The sequence below is a fragment of the Malus domestica genome, chromosome 10, assembly GCF_042453785.1.
Source record: "Malus domestica chromosome 10, GDT2T_hap1".
Taxonomy (NCBI): Eukaryota; Viridiplantae; Streptophyta; class Magnoliopsida; order Rosales; family Rosaceae; genus Malus; species Malus domestica.
In genome coordinates, this window is record NC_091670.1 from 10,513,673 (window position 1) to 10,540,427 (window position 26,755).

At 38.8% G+C, this 26,755-nt stretch overlaps 5 protein-coding genes across 11 annotated transcripts; 2 read left to right on the forward strand and 3 right to left on the reverse strand.

Annotated features, from left to right (window-relative positions):
- Positions 1-1,008: 1,008 nt before the first annotated feature.
- Positions 1,009-4,540, reverse strand: LOC103440407 (NADH dehydrogenase [ubiquinone] iron-sulfur protein 8, mitochondrial). The gene is made up of 8 exons (XM_008379083.4): positions 4,406-4,540; positions 2,847-2,925; positions 2,683-2,736; positions 2,480-2,571; positions 2,281-2,394; positions 1,655-1,722; positions 1,459-1,570; positions 1,009-1,345 (listed from the first exon to the last, which is right to left on the reverse strand). The coding sequence occupies exons 1-8, from the start codon at positions 4,457-4,459 to the stop codon at positions 1,250-1,252; spliced, it is 669 nt and encodes a 222-aa protein (XP_008377305.1). The 5' UTR covers positions 4,460-4,540; the 3' UTR covers positions 1,009-1,249.
- Positions 4,541-4,697: 157 nt separating this feature from the next.
- On the forward strand, positions 4,698-7,249 carry LOC103440409 (protein NONRESPONDING TO OXYLIPINS 2, mitochondrial-like). 2 transcript variants are annotated; one of them, XM_008379084.4, is made up of 4 exons: positions 4,762-4,941; positions 5,044-5,162; positions 5,598-5,642; positions 6,964-7,249. In XM_008379084.4, exons 1-3 carry the CDS (start codon positions 4,790-4,792, stop codon positions 5,615-5,617), a joined length of 291 nt encoding a protein of 96 aa, XP_008377306.1. In that variant the 5' UTR covers positions 4,762-4,789; the 3' UTR covers positions 5,618-5,642; positions 6,964-7,249. The 2 variants fall into 2 exon arrangements, with proteins under 2 accessions (XP_008377307.1, XP_008377306.1); XM_008379085.4 differs by lacking the exon at positions 5,598-5,642 and having other exon boundaries at positions 4,698-4,941.
- Positions 7,250-9,755: 2,506 nt separating this feature from the next.
- LOC103440410 (uncharacterized protein At1g01500-like) lies at positions 9,756-16,104 on the forward strand. 6 transcript variants are annotated; one of them, XM_029109574.2, is made up of 3 exons: positions 9,756-9,879; positions 13,846-14,634; positions 15,742-16,104. In XM_029109574.2, exons 2-3 carry the CDS (start codon positions 13,966-13,968, stop codon positions 15,961-15,963), a joined length of 891 nt encoding a protein of 296 aa, XP_028965407.1. In that variant the 5' UTR covers positions 9,756-9,879; positions 13,846-13,965; the 3' UTR covers positions 15,964-16,104. The 6 variants fall into 6 exon arrangements, with proteins under 6 accessions (XP_028965407.1, XP_070662970.1, XP_008377308.1 ...); XM_070806869.1 differs by having other exon boundaries at positions 9,856-9,879; positions 13,852-14,634; XM_008379086.4 differs by lacking the exon at positions 9,756-9,879 and adding an exon at positions 12,723-13,209.
- Positions 16,105-16,213: 109 nt separating this feature from the next.
- On the reverse strand, positions 16,214-19,372 carry LOC103440411 (BTB/POZ domain-containing protein At1g63850-like). The gene is made up of 2 exons (XM_008379092.4): positions 17,901-19,372; positions 16,214-16,757 (listed from the first exon to the last, which is right to left on the reverse strand). Exons 1-2 carry the CDS (start codon positions 19,083-19,085, stop codon positions 16,479-16,481), a joined length of 1,464 nt encoding a protein of 487 aa, XP_008377314.1. The 5' UTR covers positions 19,086-19,372; the 3' UTR covers positions 16,214-16,478.
- A 2,005-nt stretch (positions 19,373-21,377) lies between these two features.
- LOC103440412 (probable receptor-like serine/threonine-protein kinase At4g34500) lies at positions 21,378-26,273 on the reverse strand. Its single transcript, XM_008379093.4, has 7 exons — positions 25,352-26,273; positions 23,172-23,276; positions 22,955-23,077; positions 22,575-22,745; positions 22,357-22,486; positions 22,062-22,271; positions 21,378-21,883 (listed from the first exon to the last, which is right to left on the reverse strand). Exons 1-7 carry the CDS (start codon positions 25,909-25,911, stop codon positions 21,863-21,865), a joined length of 1,320 nt encoding a protein of 439 aa, XP_008377315.1. The 5' UTR covers positions 25,912-26,273; the 3' UTR covers positions 21,378-21,862.
- Between the last annotated feature and the right edge of the window lie 482 nt (positions 26,274-26,755).

Here is a 26,755-nt window from a genome sequence, read left to right on the forward strand (position 1 = left end):
ATCCCATAACCTAAATACAAGCCCAACAACAGATAAGAAAATACAATAGAACGACCCAAAAGTGACCAGCTGAAGAACAAAAAATACCAAAACTGGAATGGAAACCAGCAGCCACCAGAGGCGCCTCCATCGCAAGGCCACCATCACCAAAAGAATGAACTAATGAAACAACTAGATCAATGGAAAATGGGGGGTGAGCGAGCCACCTACGCAGTGAGCGCTCCTATAATCCTACCAAATAGTGCTGAAAGCACTTGAACAACCGCCTAACACTCGAGGAGAAGCACACAAACCGAGTAGCAGGCCAGTGATTGAGGACGTGCAACGGAAAGGAGCAACGGAGCAATAAAGGGTCATGAAAGTCCAGATTTGAGACATGCTCATGGGAATTGAGACAAAGTTCAAAGAACGAAGCTCAAGGAAAGCCAAAACAAAGGCCAAAAGAGAGAACAGTGCAGAGGACGGATGGGTGAAGGATGGGGAAGAGGAAAGATGCAGAGGGCGAAAAAGAAAAGGGAAGAGGGAGGATGACTAGAAGAAAATGGGAGTTAGGTTGCCTTCGACCCCAAACCGGAGCAAGGAGAGATGGCTAGGGAGGCCTTCGACCCCAAACCGAAGCAAGGAGAGGTGGCAAGGGAGGCCTTCAAATCTGGTTTCTGAGTTCAGAGAAGGAAGCTAGAGAGAGAACCTGAAAAACAGACAAACCAACACCAAGGCTTTTCCTCGTAAGCATCTGAGAATGCTTTTAACCCTTCAAAGACGGTATCCAAAGACAGGCCCTTTATTATTACTATCAAACAACTCGTGAATAGCTTGTTATCTCAAAAACCCCACTTCTCCCGTCACTTGAGTTAAGATCCGGGCTTGTGGTTTCTAAGTTGTTGGGCACGCAGAATGCAATAGATTCCAAATGCTATCGATTCACAAACAATTCAATCCCGAATATTTATCAATGTCCTTAATAAAATAATTAGTGATTCATTTGAAAGAGCAAGAGAGGCAGCAGCATAATGAAAATGCTTCTCTGATGTCGACAACATTTTGTTTCTCAAAAGAATTCGCGTTCGAGCATGCTGAATGTGTTTAAATATCTTAAAGAAAAAACTACATCGCATTTGGAATCATTACTATCACGAAACAAACAATAAACTCTTTAAGATCCATTGACGGATCTTATTATTTTTCCCCATACTGAAAAAGTCAAGAAAAATAGAGTATGGTAACTAGGAAATAAACCATGGGTGCAAAATCAGCGGTAAAGACTTTCGGATCTGAGGTTCTCAGCAATCTCGGTCTCCCAACGGTCTCCATTCTCCAGCAGCTTTTCCTTGTCGTAAAGAAGCTCCTGCAACAAAGGCAGAAAGAAATGCTTGGATCAGTTGTTGCCCAAAGTGACAAAAATAGAAATGAAAACATAGGATTAGTTGCAATGAGTCAATAGAAAGGATGCTCCTTAACCTCATGAGTCTCTGTTGAGAATTCAAAGTTTGGCCCTTCGACAATGGCATCAACAGGACATGCCTCTTGACAGAATCCACAGTAGATGCACTTTGTCATATCAATGTCGTACCTGAAAGACTAGATAAATGTGAGGAGAAGATTGAGACGGAAAGGAACGGGGAGGGAAGGGGAAAAAAGGAGAATGATTCTTCACCTAGTTGTCCTACGGCTACCATCTTCTCGTTCCTCAGCCTCAATTGTAATTGCTTGTGCAGGACAGATCTGACAAAAAACAACTGCTTTGTAAGTTAAAATGAATATTCAGCTGCTCAAACATTATAACATAGGACATGAACGTTGCCTGTTAACGATTTGCACAGTGAAATGATTCTTCAAATTCTACATGAGATTGAATCATATCCGAAGCAGAAAGTGCAGAAAGCACACAATGTATAGAGATACAAGTATGAAAACATAATGATTTGATATCTTACATGCACACATAAAAAGTATATACTAATATGAAAAGCAAGTAGGGCATAAATGAGGCACAGCTGCCAAACAAAGCAACAGACTCAATATAGTTTTCCGAATGTGGCCAGTAGGCAGAATTGTCTGGCCTCTAAGCTAAGCAGCTCATGGAATAAATATCCACAAAAATAAACACCAACACAGAAACATGTACACTGATGCCAGATATACAAACAAACAAAAAAAATCATGAATTTTCTAAACAGTTTTAGCAGGCAAGAGTTTTCATTGTCAAATCCTAAATTTATAAGTTGTCTTAAATTCATATGCGAAAACCTAGAATACCAAAAGAAAGGTTTCAACTCTTACAGCTTCACAAAGCTTGCAAGCAATGCAACGCTCTTCTCCCGTAGGATATCGCCTTAGGGCATGTTCACCACGAAAACGAGGGCTCAAAGGGCCCTTCTCAAAAGGATAATTGATCTGCAAAAATAAAAGATAGATGTCATAATTCACCAGGAAAAAAAATGAAAAACAAACTTGGCAATGTGTGTTCAATGATACTTACAGTAACTTTTTTCTCAAAAAAGTACTTGAGCGTAAGCATCAGACCTCGAACCATTTCAGTGAGGAATAATGTGTTTATGCTTCGATCAAAAACTGCAGTAATTAGCAAAATGAGGCTATTATTTCAGACAGTGGAAAAATAATGTAACACCAGATTAAGAACAAACATAATGGTATTTTCCTCTTGAGAGGACGGTAGATTACCAGAACTCCAATCCTTGGAGATCTCCTTTGCGAGTTGCTCTCTTTCCTCATCCTCTGAAATTGGCATAATAAATAAGTACAAACTCTAAAAAATAACATCACAACATGACAAATCACCTAATACAGCATGATATTGAACACCACATGAACCACAGAATATGAACCTTTTATAGTGGAGAAGTGTTGTGAAGTGGATTGCAGTCCATAGTAGGAAGAACCCTGCAATGCTTGCCCTGGTACAGCCTAAACACAAACCAAACAATGGACCGGATAAATCTTGTATCGTCCAATAGCTAAAAAAGAATATGATACAGGTATATATAAACCCAAGGGTTCTAATAAAGCTCTCGCAAGAATTATGCTGAAATGAAATTTAATAGAAGAAAAAGGGAAAAAACTTAGTTTAGACTTAATAGATTTCATTTGGAAGTTGAGAAACAGAATATAGATGAAATAATTGAAGGAGCGAACCTAAGATAAGAAACTGTGTCGAAGTGTATGCTAAACAATTGACACATCAAAGATGCTGATGGTGACAAAGTATGATACTTAGTTCATTTATTGGAAGGAGCAGAAATCTAGTTCTTTTTTCTTGTGAAAAGGATATGAGTATGTTAAAGAAACTAAAAAGAGAAACAAGGAGGGTGGTCACGAAGACCAACATTGCCCAACAAAACACAGCAAACAGAAAACCACCAACAACTCAAACAAAACTAGGAGATATAACTAGTATTTTTAATCAAATATAATTGATTTGCAGAACTGATGCTCAGGAATTTGTGTGTAGTTCCAATGCCAAAGAACTCCGAAAAAACCATCGGTGGGTTTGATTTGAAGAACTGATGCTGAGGAATGAGGTTATTCTAAGTTTTGTAGATATCCAAAACCCATAAAATGGAAGTTTTGTTAACCCAAGGAAGAGCTGGGTTTTCTAAACCCATTCTCTGTTTTTGACATTCAAAAAATCAAAATGATTACCTCAAGTATTTGCTTCTGAACAGAAAAGGTCAATCTGTGTCCTAATCACTTTCATTCCCAACATTTCCAAATACTTCTGACGCCCATCTCATGGAATAAATTCCTAAAACCCCATTCCGAGAAGCAAACACACTCTAAATCTCAATAACCCAGAATTCCCCCATCTCCTTTCATTTGCCCCACAATCCCCCTAATTCTCAGAGCAAATGACATTGCAAGGCATACTCAATTCTTTCATTTTTTATGCCTTCCATTACCCGTAAGTATACACCTCCATGTGAAAAAAATAAGGTCAATAACACCACTTTAAATCATCTTTCCCGTATGAAAAAATGAGGTTAACAACACCAATCTAAAGCTCACAACACATAGCATTCAGAAAGCAACAATTGTTCCAAAACTACATCAATTCTCAACGAAATTTGGTTCCAACCCTCTTTATAACTATTCGGTGTTAAAACTTAGCTATTTAGAGTTCAAACTTTACAACTATCAATACAATAAAAAAATAAGATTTTACAAACGATATAATTTAAGAACAAAACCAGCTCAGTTTTGCTCAAACAAATCGATTAACGGTACAATGCTCCTGATCCAAGAAATTTGGAAGGAGTAAAATAGTTGAGAAATTTAACTTCGATATATGCCCAAAAAGGAACATCAAGATTGGATTTCTCTTGGCTAATTTTCTCGGAAACCAAACGGAGGATAAGAAAAGGGGAGTTAGGGCAGACGATAAACTCACGAGCTGTCTGGCGCGGAGAGCCTGGAGAGATTTCCGAGCTAGGATCGCAGCCATTGCCGGTGACGGCTGAGTCGATGGGTCTTCTTCGACGCGACTCGGGTTCGATTTGGGGACGTTGGGAATGAGCAGGCCAGTGCCGATCAGATGGAAATGGGAATTTGATGTCCGGGTTCGACCCGACCACTCAAGTAGTCCAATGAGGCGAGGGCCGAGAATAACTTGACCCGGCCCATCCGGCCAAATTTGGCCCAATTCCGAAATTAGATGAAAGGCCCAAATCAAGAAAATGGTGCCTTCAGAAACGAGTAGGGTTGAAGCTGTCGGCTGCCTCTCTGCTTCCTCGACCTGCGGATTCGTTCAAACCCCATATCCTGCGAACAAGAAATGGCTTCCTTCTGCAGATCAGCTCTAATGGCGGGCTCAAGGTCCATAGCTCGCTCAAGAGCCCTCACCCAAACCTCCCTTAACTCCTTAAACCCGGCAGCCATGGCGTCCCCGTTTGCTTCCGCCACCAGAACAATTCCTTGTGCTACAAGGTACAGTCTTCTCAAATCCCTCCCACTCATTCCAATTTTCACAATTACTATGGCTTCTGAAACCCAGTTTTAACAAATATCTGTTATTGTTATTGTGTTTAGATTCGTTTCGGTATTGGGATGCATGGAGTCAATGATGCCGCTTCACAGCGCCATTGCTTCTGCTCGGCTTACATCCAACATTGCCGTCGATTCCACCTGCTGGAGCTCCCTTTCTCTTGGTAACCCACTTACCCAATTTTTCTATTTTTCACTGAATTTTTTCTTGTTGAATTGTTTTGTTAGTTGCACGTATAGCTATATCGGTAATGAGGTATAGGGAGTGTTTTCTACTTGTTTATTGTGTGAAATAAATTGGGATTTGTTGGCTTTTTTGAATGGTTGAGTAGACAAAATGAAGAGCTAAATCTCAACAAAGTTGTCCCTTTTCTCCATTATCCGTCTTTTCTGTCATTCATTTCGAGAATCAAAACTCGGATCGGTGTCAAATTTGGATAATAATTTTAAGTTTCTAGTGGACAAATGTGATTAATTCATTCTGGTCACTAACAAGCAGCTCTTAAGCCAGTCGTTTCTTCTCTAGTGGCGCACTGATTACCGCTTCTATATGCTTTGGGTGCCTATTTCTGACTCATTTTTTCTACATCGTGGTATAGGTCTTGCATCACCGTTGTGACAAGGCCCACTGGCTTGTAAAAGAGGTAATCGGTGCATAGGGTTTCCCTTCCGAGTCATGTCTTGACATTTTGGACACCGTATTGCGTAGCTTATGCCAGCTCAGTTAGTTCAGCTATTTAGTTGCTGCTGTTAAACTTCTGTTAGATTGTTCAGCGGTACCTTAGAGAATCGATCTTATTCTGCTCTTTTGTTTTCAAAATAAGTAATGCATGGAATTGCAGTTTCTTATTGTGGTATAAATGATCCACATGGATGCATTGATTTTTTTTTTTTTTTGGCAACTAAATATTTTTTTCATGGGTGCTTATTGTGTGTATTTTGTAATGTGAATGTGAAACAACTAGATTACTGTTTAAGGCTTGAGTTATTTGATAATTGATATTTTGAGTAATATAATACACTACATATGGTTGTCAAAAAGAAAATAATACATAAATAAATATGTAAGGCTGGTTGTAAGTCGATAGGGATGGAGAAATTTAAGCCTATTTTAGGTGACAGCGTTGTTTGTGCTCATTCTATTGCTTATTACCAATATCCACTTACCTTTGGCTTGCATATTGGTTCCTCCATCCTTTGTTCTTTTCCCTTTCCCATTGCTTTCTGGCAATTGCATAGTGTAAGACCCTAGACGTTCCTAAAAAATAGTTTCACTGTCTTGAATGTTTACATGCTAGTGTGCACATTGATATTTACTCCAATACCTTTCTAAGGTAGACGGCCAAGGACATTTTCTGTGTTTTTTGTTCAATCATACAGCTTGTGTTAGCAAGTGATTTCGGGTAGTTTGAATGACGCTAAACTTGGGATTTGCCTATCCTTCAATTTAGGACTTGGGGATAGTTAAAATCAGGAGTTTACAAACAAATAGCTCTTCATGGGTTTCAAAGTGACCAATGACTAATAGAGAGAATTGAGATAGTCCCTTAGGGATCACCCTGATGTTTAGGAAATCGGTTTTCTTTGAGGTGGTTCTAAGTTCTAGCCACATTAGTGGCTCTTGTACTCTCTGATTGTTGCCAGTTATTTATAAGTACAAAATGTCCCCACCGATGATGGTTGGACAAGAATATCTTATTGTACTGTCTGTTTTGAATGATGCAAATTGCTTAATTACCTTATTCTTTCTGCTATTACTGCATAGTATGATCACCTGTGAAGTTTATGTTCAAATTCTCTGCAATAAAACCAAATGACTGGGTTAAAGCACCTCCACACAAACTACTCAAACTTTTGATACTTCAATTGTGTGATCTTTTACCTGTGCTTATTTGGTATATAGCAATAGCATGATTTCTGTTAAATGAGTTCAAGCTTGGCTAATTATAAATTATTCTTGGATAGGGCTTCTCGATCGAAGCTGAGTATGACCCAAATTTAACCAGGCAACCTCATCCCGGTTCGTTCAAGTTGTACTGTACTGCTCTCCTCCAATGGCATATAAGTTTCTATTTGATAAACGATATCAGTGACCAATTTTGTTTTTGCTTAAACTGTGGTATACACTGATTGTGATGGCGTACTATGTAATGCTTGAAGAATCAATGGACTATCAACTAGAACAATAGGAATGATACACGTGATGCATGAGCTTATTAATTATTTGGGTTGAGGGCCTTCTATTTGGTCATTGGAAGTGTGACGGTAGAGTTGTTTTCATTATGCGCCGTTAAGGTGGAAATAGTGGCCTTCGAGCATATATATTAGGGTAAATTACATAAAACTACCTCAACTATTGGGTCATTAACAGTTTCATATCTTGTCTTTAAAAATTTAAATGTCATACTTATCTTTGAATTTGTTGCAATGTCATACCTTCCGTTAGTTGTCTATCAATTTCTCTGTTAAATGTTGACGTGGCTTGAGGTGGGGCCTACTTTCTATTATAAAAATTAATAAAATAATAATTTACCATTTAAAAAAAAAACCCAGATCCTGTCTTCCCCAAACCCACCGCGCACCCATCCTCCACCTCCTCCTCTGTCCCCTCCCTCAAACCCCTTCCCTCTGTCGATATGCACCTAGAGGTGCGAAACGGCGACGTCGACCCGAACTCAGACTAGGAACCGAACCGCAGTCTGCGTCTGAATTATAGCGTCGGGGCGTGGAGCATCGGGGCGTGGAGCTTCGGAACTACCACCGCGGTCTCGAGGAGCTCGAGTTCGAGTTCGTGACGAAGTCCGAGTCTGGAAATCGACGATGGACGCGGCGCTATTGATGCAACTGCGGTGCAACGCGTCCGGGTGCAGATCGATGGAAGGAAGGGGGTAGTCAGAGAAGGAGGTGGAGGATGGGTGCGCGGTGGGTTTAGGGAAGACGGGAGGATGAGTGCAGGGAAGGGGGGGTCAGGGAAGACGAGATCTGGGTTTTTTTTTTTAATTTTTAATGGTAAATTATTATTTTAATAATAATTTTATTAATTTTTTAATAGAAAATGGACCCTGCCTTAAGCCATGTCAACCTTTAACAGAGGAATTGACAAACAACTGACGAAATGTATGACATTGCAACAAATTCGAAAATAAGGTATGACATTGAAACTTTTTAAAGACAAGGCATAAAACTGTTAATAATCCAATAGTTAAGGTAGTTTTATGTAATTTACCCTACATATTAGATCACCGCATCTAATGCTCATAGAGAAAATGTGTTGATATCATTGGTGGTAACAAAACGTAGTGACATGTTATTTATAAACCCATTTTTTACAATATTGGTGATCTTCCTTTATCGTTCTCGTTCTGCACATAATTTATGTTTCTCAGTTAAGTGATCAAGTGCACAGCATAAAATGCAAGCATTCAATCCGCTTCAATCGATCACAAAATAAGAACGAGAAAAGGCAGCCTCGTTCTCCTGGTAAAAAAATTATGGTTACTTACAGCTGTATTTGATATCAAGGATTATGACTAAAACATTAAAGAGATTTATTTATTTGTCACCCTTGATATCAAATCAAAAAATAAATGATTGAATATTATGATCATCGTGGCACCTAGAGATTTTTCTCTTTTGGGAGGAAAAAGACTGAAAGATATGAGGCTCACGTGGCAAAGCAACATGTCATGGGAGGCTGGACACGAGAAATATGGTTGGAGGAGCCCACAGGTAAAGGCCGACTTATCATGAAATCCTAATCCATGGTGATGGGTGGGTTTGTAATTTCAATTTGACAAGATAGATGTACACTTAGCAAGTGGGCAATTTTTGACCATTGATTAATTTCGGCCGAGTGTTTGAAAACAAAGGTTTGATCACTACATCCACAAACCTTAATGCATAAATTCACTCTATGTACTTAGGAAAATGTTCTTCGTCGGTTTATAAGTTTGACAAGTAAACATTTCCTATGATTGAAAATGTGACTATTGTAGCTTTTGCAAGAAATGAGTGCGTAAATGCCTAAAAATGCTATATTTTATTGTGAGATAGCCAGCACTCAATAGTTCATTCGTACGGTTAAAATTGTATTTGTATCAAAGAAATGTATTATGTAACACCACTCTCATGGAGGAGAGCTACTTGTATTGGTAAGTCATATTTCTAATAGAGAAGAGCTACTTGTATTGGCGCAATAATATAGCATGCCTAGCAGTCTCGTTTATTTCATTTATTAGACATCGAATATGAATATATAAGGCGAGATAATTGTTTAGTGCGTTTTTGTACTAAACAAACGCCGATTTAATTGAATGGATTGAAGCCACTTAAAGCTTGCAAGAAAAAGATGTGGAAATCCAAGTAGCCTATAGTTGTATTTTTTCATCATTGGATATTAGAAGATCCTCCAACAGATTCACAAATAAAAAATTAGCTCTGGACGTCCCCTTCATTACGTTAGCACTTGTGAACCAGAGTGCATGCCTTCTCTCCCTCTTTTCTTCCAGGATAAGATCTCATCATCTGAGGAAATATTAAAGGGAACTTTAACGAAAAGCACTTGATACTGTTCACTTTACCCTTTATTTTGTCATTATCATTAAAACTCAAAGTTTTCAAACATTTTTCATTAGTTTTTCTTATATATTAAATACATACCGACCCCACTTCTGATAAACAAACACCGATCTTCTCAATCCCAAATCCCCAATTTACAAAACCAAAACTAAAATTAAGAGAAACCCACTGTTCTTTCTCAAATTTCACAACTTGGGTTGGTCTTAATTTCTGTTCAGCATTTTTTTTTTTGAAGTAGAAAGAAGGGAATAAATCTTCCACTTGTAGCAAGCTTTTAGCTTTATTTCTCTGCTGCTACTGCTTGTAAGTTTCAACGTTCAATCCTTTGGCTTTGTCTGCATCTCTTTGTATGAATCTCGTTTTGATTTCGATGTGATTTTTGACTAAACCTGAAACCCAAAGAATTTCTCAATTTTCTCCAATATTTTAAGACTTCTGGTTTTTTTTGCAATTTTTTTTGCCCATCTTATCCTTTCTGTTTTATCCTTTTGTTTTTGCTTTGGTTTGTTTTCTTCTTCCTGCTCCTCTTGCTCTGTGATCAATAGCTTTTTGTTCCTCAGTTGAGTTCTTGCAGAAAAACTTGCTTATAGGTTGGTTCTGTGCTTCTGTTACTATAAAAAAATCAATCTCTTTGTTTTGATGATTTCTTGCAGAAAAAATAGCTTTTATGGTGAGTTTTTGCGGAACAAAAACTTTTTTTTTTCTGCTTCCTCTATATCCTTCTGGCAACCTCATCCCGGTTCGTTCAAGTTGTACTGTACTGCTCTCCTCCAATGGCATATAAGTTTCTATTTGATAAACGATATCGGTGACCAATTTTGTTTTTGCTTAAACTGTGGTATACACTGATTGTGATGGCGTACTATGTAATGCTTGAAGAATCAATGGACTATCAACAAGAACAATAGGAATGATACACGTGATGCATGAGCTTATTAATTATTTGGGTTGAGGGCCTTCTATTTGGTCATTGGAAGTGTGACGGTAGAGTTGTTTTCATTATGCGCCGTTAAGGCGGAAAGAGTGGCCTTCGAGCATATATATTAGGGTAAATTACATAAAATTACTTTAATTATTGGGTCATTAACAGTTTCATACCTCGTCTTTAAAAAGTTTCAATGTCATACCTTATCTTCAAATTTGTTGCAATGTCATACCTTCCGTCAGTTATCTGTCAATTCCTCTGTTAAATGCTGACGTGGCTTGAGATGGAGCCCACGTTTTATTAAAAAATTAATAAAATAATAATTTACCATTAAAAATTAAAAAAAAAAAAACCTAGATCCCGTCTTCCCCAAACCCATCGTGCACCCATCCTCCACCTCCTCCTCCATCCCCTCCCTCAACCCCCCTTCCCTTGGTCAATCTGCACTCGGAGGCGCGAAACGGCGACGTCGACCTGAACGGAAATTAGGAATCGGACCGCAGTCCGCGTTCGAATTACAGCATCGAGGCGTGGAGCTTCAGAACTACCACCACGATCTTGAGGAGTTCGAGTCTGTGATGAAGTCCAAGTCTAGAAATCGACGACGAACGTGACGCTGCTGATGTAGCTGGGGTGCGACGCGTCCAAGTGCAGATCGATGGAAGGAAGGGGGTAGTCAGAGAAGGAGGTGGAGGATGGGTGCACGGTGGGTTTGGGGAAGACGGGAGGATGGGTGCAGGGAAAAGGTGTCGGGGAAGATGGGATCAGGGTTTTAAAAAAAATTTAATGGTAAATTATTATTTTAATAATAATTTTATTAATTTTTTAATAGAAAGTGGGCCCCGCCTCAAGCCATGTCAGCCTTTAACAGAGGAATTGACAGACAACTGGCGAAATGTATGACATTGCAACAAATTCGAAGATAAGGTATGACATTGAAACTTTTTAAAGACGAGGCATGAAACTGTTAATAACCCAATAATTAAGGTAGTTTTATGTAATTTACCTTATATATTAGATCACCGCATCTATTGCTTATAGAGAAAATATGTTGATATCATTGATGGTAACAAAACGTAGTGACATGTTATTTATAGACCCATTTTTTACAATATTGGTGATCTTCCTTTATCGTTCTGCACATAATTTATGTTTCTCAATTAAGTGATCAAGTGCACAGCATGTAATGCGAGCATTCAATCCGCTTCAATCGAGCACAAAATAAGAACGAGAAAAGGGAGCCTCGTTCTCCTGGTAAAAAATTTAGGGAGTTTTAACGAATAACCCACGGTACTGTTCACTTTAACGAAAAATTACATTTTAACACTAAAAAGTCAAACATGGTACTATTCATTTTACCCTTTATTTTGTCCTTATCGTTAAAACTCAAAGTTTTTAAACCTTTTTCATTAGTTTTCCTAAAAATTTATGCTTACTTACTGTTGTATTTGATATCAAGGATTGTGACTAGTTAAAGAGATTTATTTATTCGTCGCTCTAGATATCAAATCAAAAAGTAAATGATTGAATATTATGATCATCGTGTCACCTAGAGATTTTTCTCTTTTGAGAGAAAAAAGACTGAAAGAAATGAGCGCTCGCGTGGCAAAGCAACATGTCATGGGAGGCTGGCCACAAGAAATATGGTTAGAGGAGCTCACAGGTAAAGGTGACTTATCACGAAATCCTAATCCATGGTGATGGGTGGGTTTGTAATTTCAATTTGACAAGATAGATGTACAATTAGCAAGTGGGCAATTTTTGACCATTGGTTAGATTCGGCCGAATGTTTGAAAACAAAGGTTTGATCACTACATCCACAAACCTTAATGCATAAACTGACTTTATGTACTTAGGAAAATGTTCTTCGTCGGTTTATAAGTTTGACAAGTAAACATTTCTTGCAATTGAAAATGTAAGTTTTGTAGCTTTTGCTCAAGAAATGAGTGTGCAAATGCTTAAAAATGCTATATTTCATTGTGAGATAGCCAGAACTCGATAGTTCATTCGTACGGTTAAACTTGCATTTGTATCAAAGAAATGTATTGTGTAACACCACTTTCATGGAGGAGAGCTACTTGTATTGGTGAGTCATATTTCTATTAGAGAATAGCTACTTGTATTAGTGCAATAATGTAGCATGCCTAGCAGCCTCGTTTATTTCGTTTATTAGACATCGAATATGAATATATAAGGTGAGATAATTATTTAGTGCGTTTTTGTACCAAACAATCGCCGATTTAATTGAATGGATTGAAGCCACTTAAAGCTTGCAAGAAAAAGATGTGGAAATCCAAGTAGCCTATGGTTGTATTTTTTCATCATTTGGATATTAGAAGATCCTCCAACAGATTCACAAATAAAAAATTAGCCCTGGACGTCCCTTTCATTACGTTAGCACTTGTGAACCAGAGTGCATGCTTTCTCTCTCCCTCTTTTCTTCCAGGATAAGATCTCATCATCTGAGGAAATATTAAATACATACCGACCCCACTTCTGATAAACAAACACTGGTCTTATCAATCCCAAATCCCCAATTTACAAAACCAAAACTAAAATTAAGAGAAACCCATTGTTCTTTCTCAAATTTCACAACTTGGGTTGGTCTTAATTTCTGTTCAGCATTTTTTTTTTTTGAAGTAGAAAGAAGGGAATAAATCTTCCACTTGTAGCAAGCTTTTAGCTTTATTTCTCTGCTGCTACTGCGTGTAAGTTTCAACGTTCAATCCTTTGGCTTTGTCTGCATCTCTTTGTATGAATCTCGTTTTGATTTCGATGTGATTTTTGACTAAACCTGAAACCCAAAGAATTTCTCAATTTTCTCCAATGTTTTAAGACTTCTGGTTTTTTTTGCAATTTTTTTTGCCCATCTTATCCTTTCTGTTTTATCCTTTTGTTTTTGCTTTGGTTTGTTTTCTTCTTCCTGCTCCTCTCGCTCTGTGATCAATAGCTTTTTGTTCCTCAGTTGAGTTCTTGCAGAAAAACTTGCTTATAGGTTGGTTCTGTGCTTCTGTTACTATAAAAAAATCAGTCTCCTTGTTTTGATGATTTCTTGCAGAAAAAATAGCTTTTATGGTGACTTTTTGCGGAACAAGAACTTTTTTTCTTTCTGCTTCCTCTATATCCTTCTGGAAAATGGTTTTATTCTTGGGAGTTGGGTTCTTCTATGTCACTGGTTTTGCTCTTTTCTTCTCTCACAAACAGAAACTTTTTTCGTTTCGAGTAAATTTCTCTTTTCACTGGTCAGTCGGGTTTCTGTTGTTTCCATGTTGCATATATTGCTTTACTTTGATTTCGTTATAACTTTTCTCGGCCTTTTCGCTAATTTGATTTTGTTGATATAGATGCAGGTTCTTTATGCTCAGAGGGTTTACATCTACATGGGCTATCTTCATTCATCTGCTCAACTGAGGCAGTGAGGTGGAAGGAGGATTTGGTCGTGGAAAATTGAAACGTTGAGAATCATGGGAAATTTGTATGAGGCATCAAATGGCCACATGGTTGTGAGACAATCCAAGGTCTCACTGCCCTGGCTTGATGTAAGAGTCTTTTATGTCAGAATTAGCAAATGTGAGATTGATGATTCCGCTCCGGAGTTCCTCACAGTAAATCACATTCCATTGGATCCTGATACCCTTCTTGAAGTCAATGGTGTTAGAACTAGCATCTATTCAGATGGGGCGACAACCCTTCTTAGAAGGGATAGGTTAGATAAGAAGTCCGAAGAAGCCACATTTGTGAGCACTGACAGCATAAGGATGACTGGAAGTGTGAAGTTTGAGGTTTTGGACAAAGACGTTGTGGTCTTATCTGGCGTTCTAGAACTGTGTAATAGTAATGGTTTCGTTGCGGAAACAGATCATCATGGTCAGAGATGGAGCATGAGTTGTGAATCAGATATAGTTGCAAGCACTGGCTTCTTTAAAGGAAGGCAATTTATGGGGCCAGAGTCTGCTTCGCCTTCGATTGAGGTATACATTGCCGGGTCCTTCTCGGGCACTCCAATAATTTTAACGAAGACTTTACAGCTCGGTCTTTGCAAGAGGCATGTGAGGAAAGGGTTGCTGGATTCCATACCGGAGTATGAGGCAACTGAAGACCAGAAAAACAATCCTCATAGGTTCGCTTTTCAGGTACCTACTTTCGACTCTGTGTTTTTCATGCTTTATGTATTTCATGTTTGAGTTTGAGTTGCCTTGCTACCCACGGCCATGTCTGATGCCAATGCCACTCTGCTTATTGCTCGGTGATCCAGCGATTCACCTGTGAAACTTTCTTATTGCATAAGCACCGAAAAAGTATGTAAATTGTTGCGTGTTAGATCCACCGGCTAGATAATGAATTGTTGTAGCGGCACAGGCTCATGTTGTGAAGCTAAAGGTCGTCGTACCCAGTGCACAAGGCTCCCGCTTTATGCAGGGTCTGGGGGAGGTAAATGTCGGCTAGCCTTACCCCCATTTATGGAGAGGCTGCTCCCAAGTCAACAGAACAAAACTCATTTTATCATCGTATATGTTCTCGAGTTGTTTATGTTAGAGATATATGATATTCCTGTGCTTTTTGCTGATCAATCAAGAATCTATCAAAAGGAACGGCTACTATGTTAGGTGATAAGACAATGCAAATCTAGTACCTCAAAGTACACTGAAATTCTCTCTTGTTTACTTGTCTGCGAGGTCATATTGCGTATCATGCATACCGGCAGGACTGAATTCATTGGTTCTTTTTGAAACCCTTCTGTGCAGCACGGTGGTTTGTTTCTACTAAAAGAAAATCATTCCGTCTCTGTTAAACATCTTTGTAACATGCTCTCGTTTTAAGGCCTCCTTTGGTGTCTAGGATTCGACCGGAATGGATTACCAACCAGATTTAGCGTATGTTAAAAGTCAGAAATGGATTCCAACTTAGAAATGTTGTCTGCGTTGAAGGTAGAAGATGGATTAGTCATACATAGAATAGAATGCATCCATTAACATTCAACATACATTGAATGTGCGATTTATCCATTCCAATTCAATCCAATCGTTGGCACCAAACGAGCCCCGAGGGTTTTTGATGACGGTCTAGTTCAGTCTGAATCTTTTCTTAGACTGTTGTTAACGAGATAGTAGCATTTTATAGAACCTTTCTTCTCTTCAATGACTAGGTACTCTGGTTATTTAGTTTTAGCTGTCAATCTGGTTAGTTACTCATTTCAACTTTTCTTGATTTGAGCATTTCGTTTTGTTTGAACTTGGCAGGAGTCGGAGTACTCGGACTACAAACCGGACAACGGAGAAAACCACTTGTACTCCGGGACCTATTTAGAAGGTGAAGACGGTGAGCTTTCATGGTTCAATGCCGGTGTGAGAGTGGGTGTCGGGATCGGCATGAGCATCTGCGTTGGAGTAGGGCTAGGAGTCGGGTTGCTCGTACGAACCTACCAAGGCACCACCCGCAACTTTAGACGCCGGCTACTGTAATTCTACTGCAATATTTCATTTCCCCTGGTTGTTTTTTTTAGCCTCACACTGTTCAACTCCCTAACAATCCCATGTCAGTGGTTTTCTTGACACATCCCAATACCCTTCTAAAAGTAATGAAGAAGCACGATATTGTTACTAGCCGTCCAGCCTTTCCGGGCTTTATCTCGCGTGCATATTTCCGGCACGCGAATACACATCAGAATGTAGTAGGTTCATAACAACCAGATTCGGCTCAAAGTTAGCGAACTAACGAGTGCAACACGAAATCTCATTCACACATTATTTGTACCAAAGTGATAATCAGCGTAACAGATGAGAAATTTTCCTACGAGATCAGATATTTTGTCAGGATCCAGTTATCCATCCACTCCAGCTCTGATCACCGTTAATCTATCAAAAGCAAGTTATATATACCTGGTGCAAGTTTTGGCTCTCCACGACAAGCTAATATGCACAAGTGATTCTTACAAAAGATTCTGAGCTTGCGGGTGAAGCGACTTTGCCAAGCGATTTTAACAAAGATTCTCACGTTGAGGGGAATGAGTCGCACGGCGGAACCAGGTGTTGAACGCAGTGACCAGGTGAGGACAGTCCACGTTCCGGGTAGAGAAGCTGAGGCACTGCTGCAGCAACTCCTGTGAATCGGACATGGGCAGTGTCGAGATTATTCTGAGGAATGTCTCTTCCAGATCCAAGTACAGTGGTTTGTTACTAGATGTCAGAGGGGAAGCATTGGTATCTTTACAAACAATCAGAACTGGAAGCCAATCTTTGACAAGCTTCTTCCGAACCTGAAAAAAACATTATAAACAATCAGCCTTAGGTTAGGACCATCAGGTTGATCTGTCTGGGCCACGGGTTTTGAAACAGAAAAGGGAAAATAAAAACTTTTGTAATCCCCTGGACACCAAAGAAACAAGAATGAGAGTAAGATCGGTTACATTGTGTTGTTAACCAAGCAGCATTATCCACGTGTTCGGATGTTAAAAAGTTGGAAACACCTTACTGTAAAGCATTTGGGAAAAAAAACAAAAATCAAAGGAAAACATAACTGCTGCTCCATTTGGAGATAATCACCCACGAACGAAAACAGAACAGCATAGTTCTTGCCCATACACACTTAGTAAGAAGCAACTTACAATGTATTTTATGCTAGAAGAGAAGCGAATAAATATGAGAGAAAGCAAATGAGTGTTTTATTCAATTTTGTTTTTAGGCCGGATAGGAACTAGGACATAATGGAGAGAAAGCTTTCAAGACTTCAACCGCGAGCATCTTCAAAAAATTTAAAATCGAACAACACATAAATCTCATTTATAAGACAAAAATGACCTAAAATTGAGGATTTAAGACTAATCTAATTTCTCCATTCCTCTCTACATTTGACCATACAAACGAAAAAGAAAACATTTCAAGTATCCCTCCACACCCTTCTTCTTCCTTTCTGTTTCCCTAAATCCAAACATACTAAAACGTAACCCTTTGAAGACTATAGTGTCTGCTGGTTCTGTCAATGCCATAAGATTCACAGTTCAGGAGTTCAGCAGAAATATAAACAGCCCATTAAGATTTCACTCAATAATCCCACTTTCGAAATGTTTGAAGAAACCCAACATCAAATTGTATTAGCTCCCACATGCCGTGAAAACATAATTTGAAAACTACCGTTCTGCTCCCTTTCCGTCCTCAAACTCTAACGTTGTTCAACTTACCATTAATTTGAAAACTACCGCAAGAACATAAACAGAAAAGTTCCTATGTTGAACAGGTCCCATCAAAATTGTGGCTTCCACTAGTCCAATCGTGCAATGCACCATATGAACATATCAATGGCCAAATGTACAACTAACAGAACGACCTCTGTATTCCAACAAAGAACTTCAATTACATGATATTCAGCTACTCTAGCAAGAAAGATGACATGGGAATAATACCTGAGCAGCAACCAAAATGGTTCCAGAGGCGACGGCATTGGCAAGCCTTGAAGTGCAGCGAAGCAAGACGCTAGGTAGCCCCGGCACAATATTCCTCCACGCATCGTCCTGAAAAGCCCTCTGCAAATCGGCAGTGAAAGCAGGCTGCTCGCTCCACTCCTTGACTGCCGAGTCAGCGACTCGGAGCTCGATCATCCTCTCCACGAGCCACACCAGGTGCTTCCCATGGGTCAATGCCGTGTGGAGGTTGAGCCTCTGGATGGCCTCGGTCTCGTCATGGTCGCCACGGACTCCGGGACTCATGTACTCCTCCATGGACTCCTTGACGACCTTGAAGGTGGTCTGAAACGCCCGATCCAGAACCCGCTCGACCAGGTCTCTGGACCCGAAATCCCGGAGCAGCTTCGCGACGAAGGCCTTGACGTACGCCATGTTCTGGTTGTGGGTCACGGCGAGGATGAGACCGTACAGCATCTCCTCGCTCGAATCGGGGCTTCCAGAAACCCTAGCGATGAGGTCTTTGGATTCGTCTTCGCTCAGATGAGGGATTAGAGCGAGCACTCGAGCTTCATCGTCTTGGGTCCAAGGGACGGCCTCCAGGAATCGAAGGCAGAATCGTACGCAATCATCGAAGAGAAGCTCCGAAGCCACGGGGAGAAGGTCGAGCGCCGTCGACACGGTGGTTATGGCGGAGGCAAGGTCTGGGGTGTAGAGGAGTTGGAGGAGGGAAATGCGGGCCTCCATGGCGCCGGGGGTCGGTGGGACACGGAGGTTGATCTTGCGAACGGCGTCGTCTTGGGAGTCGGGGTGCTGCCATCGGTCCGACAAGAGGGCGGCGAAGTACTTGCAGCGGAAGAGGGCGTGGGCGTGGAGGTGGAGAACGACGTCGTCTTGAGGCTGGGTGGTGGCGGGGGATAGAGACAATGACGTCGCGGAGGGGTCTAAAGGCGAGGGGTCGACGAAGAGGCGGAGAATGACGTCGGCGGAGGAAGGGTCGTCGAAGGAGTAGGGGTTGGTGGGGTCGGGTTTCAGAGTCGGGCTCGGGATTGGGTCGGGATGGGTGGGTCTTCTGGCAACGGAGCCGATGATGACGGCGGTGCAAGGGCGGCTGGAACTGCTGCCGGCGGCTGAGCTGGCGGGCTGTACGGCGCGATGCCGCTTTTTGGAGCCGGTACCTGTGACCATACTGGGATTTGCGTGATCCGAGAATCGGGAGCTTTTTGGGGCGAAGGAATAAAAAAAAAAAGAGGTGTATTCTTTGACGGATTTTAATTTTTAAACCAATCTAGGTGTTTAATCGGAATTTTAAATTCTTTGAAATTTAATCTTTATCCGATAAAGATTTTAAGATGGTTTAAAATCTTTAGAAATTTAGGTGCATTAATTAAAATTTTAAAGAAATTTATAATATTTCAGATGTATTTAATTAGAATTTGAATTTAAAGAATATGAAAATGTTAAGGAATTTGAGAGAATTTGAGATATTTTATAGTATATTTTAAGCATTTACAAATCTCACATCTCTTCATAAGATTTAGTGGGAATTGAATAAAATTTTTACATGAAATCTCTACAAATTAGTTAAATTCCATAAAAACTCATCAATTTATAAATCCACTAAAATTTGTCAAATTCCTAATTGAATACATCATTCGAATGATTATTGGAAATAGGATTCTTTCTCTTTTTTTTATTTTTCCTCTCCTTCCCTTCCCTCCTATTTGAACGGTTACGGTTAAGCCACGTCAACATCTTATATTAATTTTTTTATAACAAAAGAAAGATAAAATAAAAAAATGTGAGAGAAGATGATGAAAGGAAATAGAAAGATTAAGAGAGAGAATCCTAATCTAGATCAGTGTGGGATTTTCAATACTCTATGTACTGCAGGAGGACACGTGGACTACCCATGTGTGAAATTTATTTTTTTAATCAGGATTTTTATTTAAAGTAGTCATTTGAATTGACCATCAGTAAATTCGGATAAAGAAATTTAAAGTTGTTTTAAGGAATTTTAAAATGACAGAGATTGAAATGACATAATTTTATTTTTTAAAATTTTAAAATTTTTTGTTTAGTTAACCTATAAAAACAAAGCAATTGAATACGAAATTTGTTATTTTTAAACTCTTAATCATAAAATTTGGAAAATAACACCAATTTACATAGAATTTAAACTTAGAATTGGAGATTCCAAATTCTAAGGGTTTTTTTTTTTTACGTAGAAATTCTAAATTTCTATGTTTATAAATAAATCCAAACAATAGAATTCGTGCATGTCAATTTATAAATTTTGACTTTTATCCAAAATTCAAGTTTATTTCTCTCATTCAAATATAATGTCATTTTGATCATTAAGTTTGAAAATCAATGAATTTGTTTCATGACTTGCAGCGAAACATTAATGTGGTTTTGTTTTAGAATTTTTATCGATAACTTTGTTAATGTGTTAATATGACACACATACAAGACTCACAAATTCAATAATAGGTATGTCATTTAATTTTCCTTCTAAAATGTAGTTATTTTTGTTCATGTCACATTTACCATTAATTTGCAATGCATGTTCTTGTTGTTGTTGTGCTGTCCCACCAGGGACGGTTCTGAGTTTTCAAATTCGGACAAGGATTGTCTGCCCTTCTATTTTTCGTGCTCTTCTGTTTTGTGTGGTCACGGCTAAGCCACGTCATTTTATATTTTTTTTTATAAAGATAATAAGACAAAAATGAATAGTAATATAAAATGATGACATGACTTAACCATGACCACACAAACAGGAGGCCACGGGAAGTGAGAGGGTAGACAATCCTTGTCCAATAGGATTAAGATTAGTAGTGGGAATATAATAGCATTGAAAAGTTGCCTGTAATGCTCCCACAAAATTACTGAATTTAGGCTGTCTAATTGCAAAATGTCAAAAATATTTAGTAGAATATCTAACCGCACTTGAACAGTTTAAATTATATAGACGATGCTAGAGAGATTATTTACTTAAACATATTTTGTAAACCACACGATGATGGTGACTATTGTTACATTAATCATCATCCGCCGCGTGAAGGATGGATCTGCACTTGATCAATTCCCGGATAGCTTAAGCGTTTTCGAGTAAAGATTGGCTAACATTGTCTAGTACTGTTGCCACTGGCCAGCCCCCTCATGGGTACCCTTCTTCCTTTCTTGCAACGCAATAACGTCCTACTAGAGTTTGTCTGCTCCCTTGTTCCTTTGTGGACACTGATCCGTCGGTAGGTAAATAATGCAACAAACAATGACATGAACGGCAAGTCATGGTACCAATAATTATGCATGGAACCAACAGAGGCACTGCCTTGCAATGTTGGTGACCGCAGATAGCAGCAGGGAGCAACAATATTTGGGTTGTCTTTCAGAGTACTTCTGAATGCACAGGGATGCTAAATGGAGAGACTCGAAATCCCTGAAGTCCGTCCCAAAAGCTACTATACTCAAACTACATTTATTAAAAAGTTCTCGGATTTCATCTGAAACTGATAAGGAAATGAAGATTCTTAACGGACCTTACATATTAAAATACCATAAAAGGTCGTACCCAGTGCACAAGGCTCCCGCTTTACGCAGGGTCTGGGAGAGGTGAATGTCGGCTAGCCTTACCCCTATTTATGGAGAGGCTGCTACATATTAAAATACCATATAAGTACATATTTACAAGCTCATCTATAAGTATGGTGCTGAACATATCAACAGAATCTATCAGACCAGGAAAGAGAAATTAGAAATTTATATACGCACACATTCAATGCTTGTAAGTTCTTTTCTGTATATACTAATGGAGGATCATTGTGCGCATGGCGCCTCAGGAACTGCTATTTATCGACCAAAAAATTTATCATCTCCACCTCAATCTTTGTTACTACCCCCGGCATACTTGGATGAATATTGAACACTACTGGATGCAGCTGCACGGGAAAGGGAAAGGTTTTTTATCGAGCTGATCGAGTTTCCTGCAAACATAAACAGAAAACTGAGGAAGCGGAAATTGCAGAAAAACATAAATTGAAGGGATGATGGTGCTTCCGTGGTCTTAATGTTGAACAAATAACAATCTGGCAAGAAACTTGTTGAAAATAGGATACGAGTTATCTGCAGTGCATCTACAAAGTACTGAACACAAGGACTTACTGAACGAAAAGGGAAGTCATCTGCCTCAAGCATATGAACAATTTGCCCCATTTTCGGTCGCTTATGGACATCTAGATCTATACATCGGAGACAAACCAGCAATACTCGCTTCATAGCTCTTGGAGGGGGCTGAACTGCAATCAGAGGATCAACAACATCCTCTCCACGGCGACTTTGGATCATTCCTTTAAACCAATCAACCAGGTTCATCTGATATACAGCAACTGTAAACAGTTACGATACTGATGCAATGCTTCTATAGGAAGAACCGAAGAAGAGGAGAAATTAGTTTTACCTCTCCTGCTGGTTTGGAATAGTCAATTGGGTTTCTTCCTGTAATTATCTCCATTAGTAGAACTCCGAAACTATATACATCACTCCCCTCGTTAAGCATACCTGTGCTTGCATATTCTGGAGCTACATATCTACAGAAAATTATAGCAAAGAATCACTATAACACAGCCTTGATAATGCATCATGGTAGTTATCATTAGGATTTGAGAATTAACTAACCCGAATGTCCCCATAACGCGTGTAGTCACATAGCTTGCCTCCGATCCTAAGAGCTTGGCCAGACCAAAATCTGATACTTTTGCGTTCCACTTTCTATCCAGAAGAATGTTACTGGATTTTATATCACGGTGCACCACCTTGGGTTCTAACCCTTCATGCAAATAGGCCAGCCTGTCAGAGAAACAAGAATCATAAGGATGAAAAGTATTCTCGTAGCGATATAAAGGAAATCACGAGAGTGACAAACACAGCACAATCTTTTACACGTTTTCGTTGTACGACTACTAGATTAATTAACCTTCATGTTAGATTCACTTTCTTTTATTTAAAAAGAAAGGAAGAACAAGTGAAACGAACAAGGAGAAACAAAACTATCTCACCCTTTTGCTGTCCCGATGGCGATTTTCATACGAATATCCCAGGTCAGAGGGCTGACAGGCCCAACATCGCCGTGCAACCATTGCTCCAAGTTGCCGTTGTCAATGTACTCGTACACAAGCATCCTGCAGATCAATAAAAGTCCCAATGGGCATGTTAGAGGAGAAAAGAGGTTCATCGATCTCAGTTCACCTAAAGGATAAGATAATGGAGTTTTACCTTTGAGCACCTTCTGCACAATAACCAATTAGACCCACCAAGTTCTTATGCTTTACTTTCCCAATGGCTTCGACTTCCACCTTAAACTCGTTCTCTGCCTGACCCCTATGCATCAGATGACTAGCAGCGATGAGTTTCGAGTTGACAAAAATATAATACCAATACGGAATTCAAATCAGCAGACGAGGAAAAGTCACTCTATATATAATTTTACAGGCAACTGTTTTTCCTCTTGCTCCTATTAGCTTTCTTCGGTATACGCATTAACATCAGCATATGTTTTTTCTAAGCAATATTCTAACCTACTTCTAACTTACGAGGAGAGAAATTCGAATTCGAATGCAAAAGTGCAGACACATATATAACACTAGGGATTTGGATCCTCTCCGGATCCTCATTGTGAGGATCTTAGAGATCAAGTTATCGCAGCCGTTCACTACAAATTCTATGATCATAAATTATTATGCCATGTAGATAAGATTAAAAATTCAAATGATTTGTGGCCGCATAATATGTGGTGAATGACTACAATGACTTGATCCTAGGATCCTTACAACGAGGATTCATAAGGATCCAAATCCAAAAACCAGGATATGACGATGACAAAGTAATGTTTGGTCAATCAAAAGTGAAAACAAATTTCGTGTAAAGATCAGACAAAGCAATGAGACATTGGAAGTCTAGAAAGCAAAAAGGTAACAGGTCATAATTTGTATTGGAATATAACTAATAAAAAAAAAAAAAGGAAGAATAAAATTGAGAAAAGCACAAAGGGAGTCTCTTTTACTTTTTTTTATTTATCAAAAGATAAGCATGTCATTCAAACTCTGGTCTACAAACTGTGATTATTAATATTATTTAACAAGTTCAAAAAGTATATTATATAAATTACATGCAAAACAACGTCTATATTTTTGATGTGACATACTACATAGAGAATAATTAAAAAATAAAATATTATGTACACCCAGAACTCACACATAAAAAGAAAAAGAAAAGCAAAATAACGGAGTTGTTTCCGTTTCTCCTTTTTTAACAAATTTAGTTTATGACAAAAAAAAAGACAACAAATTTAGTTAATAAAATATTATTGTAACAATATTTCAAGTCAATCATACATTCTTTTACAAAAATATGAAATAGATATTAGTGTACGATTAGCTTGAAATACCACCATAAGAGCATCTCCAAGGAAATATCAAAATGTCCAAATCAGCAATACTGGTAAAAAATGACAACAACAATGTTTTCCAAGCGAGAAGCCAAATTTGATGTGGCATGACATGAAATGACATATCTCTCCTCTTGCTGCCAAATTTGACAGCAACTTCAAATTTATTTTACTTAATTATTTTATTTAAGTTTTGTTAGTTCAAAGTACTGCCTTTTTGTTTCTTTCCATTACCAATGCAATGTTTAAATATATTTATACCATTTATTTCATTTTCTTTCATTATCAATGCAAAGAAAATAAATATGAATTTTTAGTTTATATTTAAAATTTGACATATCGAGTAGAAAGCAAAATTTAAAAGTTGTTAAAGTACCACATAAGCTGTCAAATTTAAATTTTATATTTAAAATTTGACATCTTCAAAAGAAATGTTCTAATAACTTCCCGTTGTGACTTTATCTCCATCAGCACGAAACTTACATATAACAATGTACGCACGTACTGTTGTGCAACTGACATAAATAAACACATCTTTGGACGTAAGTTTGAAGCCACAAGGACCACCACCGCTTCTTAATGCCGCTTGAGCTTAGAGATTTTAAATTAAATATATTTGAAAAAACAAATATACCATAAAAATAATTATTAACTGTTGACCGCGAAAAACATGAATATGAATTCTCTTGTGAGGATCCTGAGATCCTCAAATCGAGTTACTGTTCATATATAATTTTAAATAAACATATTTAAAATGATTTATAACCACACGATGCACGATTTGAGAATCCTCAGAATTTTCACAAAGAATCCTCATTCAAAAAACATTATTGAGTACAGAGCTTAAAAGGCGCTTGGATTGGATCTAAATCCTAATCATAAAAATAACAAGACACTCATTTTCCTTAACTAATCCCCTATTTATTTAATTGTTTGCACAGAAAATAATTTCATGAAATAAAAAAAATGGAAATAATAGTTTTTACACTAAGTAATAAAATTCACGTACTTGTTGTTCAGAAGGTTCTTGACGGCCACGACAGAGCCGTCCTGCAGCTCGCCGCTGTAGACGATGCCGTATCCTCCTTCTCCAATCACGTTCTGTGGAGAAAACCCGCGTGTCGCGATCTCCAGCTCCTTCAAGCTGTACCACCGGCCCCACCCGATGTTATGCGGGCCCGACCCGTCACTTTCCAACCCGCTCCGGTTCCCTTTCCCTCTTTCGATGTCAACAATCTCCGTCACCTCCAGCGGAGCTTCCTTCAACTTTTCATTTCCCATTTTTCTCTCGCCATTGTCGGCGGCGCGTGGACTCGGTTCCTTGATCTCGGCGATCTCCTTGGAGACTAGGGGGATTGAGCCGGAGCTGTGCTTCACGCGCATCTTGCGTTTTCGGGAGACTCGAGTTATGCGGAGGCAGAGGAAGATGAGAAGGGCGGCTGCGAGGAGGCAGAGGACGAGGATGGCGATAACAGCGTAGAGTTTGAGGTTGAATAATGGGGTTTTGGCGGTGATCTTGTGGGAGAGGGAGTTGTTTGAGGCTTCGGTTGTCTCTCCGAGAACTGCCATTGTTACCGGCAAGCGAGGTTGATGGAAAATTCGAGGTGTGAATTTTCTCCAGAGAGAGAGGTGGTGGGAGTGTTTGTTGGGCTTGATGGGAAATATCTTGAAGTTAAAGTTCAGTCAGCAATATAGACGTTGGAGGATTTTGCATCGAGAGAGAGACAGAGAGAGAGGGGAGAGAGAGGGGTTTCAACGGAAACAAAAGCGAAAAGCAAAAGTTGAAGGGAAGGAAAGAAAGTAAAAGATTAGAGAAAAAAAATGGATAAAAAAAGAGAAAGAGGAAGAAGGAGTAGTTAGATTTTGGGTTTGGTATGTGAGGTTACTACAGAACTGCCACTGCAGTTGTAGGGAACAGCCAGCCAAATAGCAATGACTTTAGGCCGGTTTGGTAAGTCTTATAACGAGTTTGTTATGATAATGTGATTCAACTTTGTATTTAGCGAGTATCGAATTTAAAATTTCTCATTTACTAAAGAAAATGAATATCACTAGACCATAATATTAAGTGACAAAGTAGATTAGTTTTAAAAATTAAACTAAATTTAGCAATATAAAAATAATGAAGTGTTTTATACGAAATCGAACTAAAGACACAAACTAAACAATTTTAGCCCTAGTAAATTGTTGATCCCCAAAAACGAAACATTCATAGTCCACTCCTAATTCTCTAATTATTTTATCAAAAATATTGTTCTTACCTTCTATTCGCACTATCTCTCTAATAGATCTCTAATAGAGATGAGATCCATATGTGTTGGTGCACCCGACCTTTATTATAGAGATAATACAAATATATGGTAAATATAACATTACTCTTTTTTTTTTTTGGATAGTTATTGATATGTTCAAC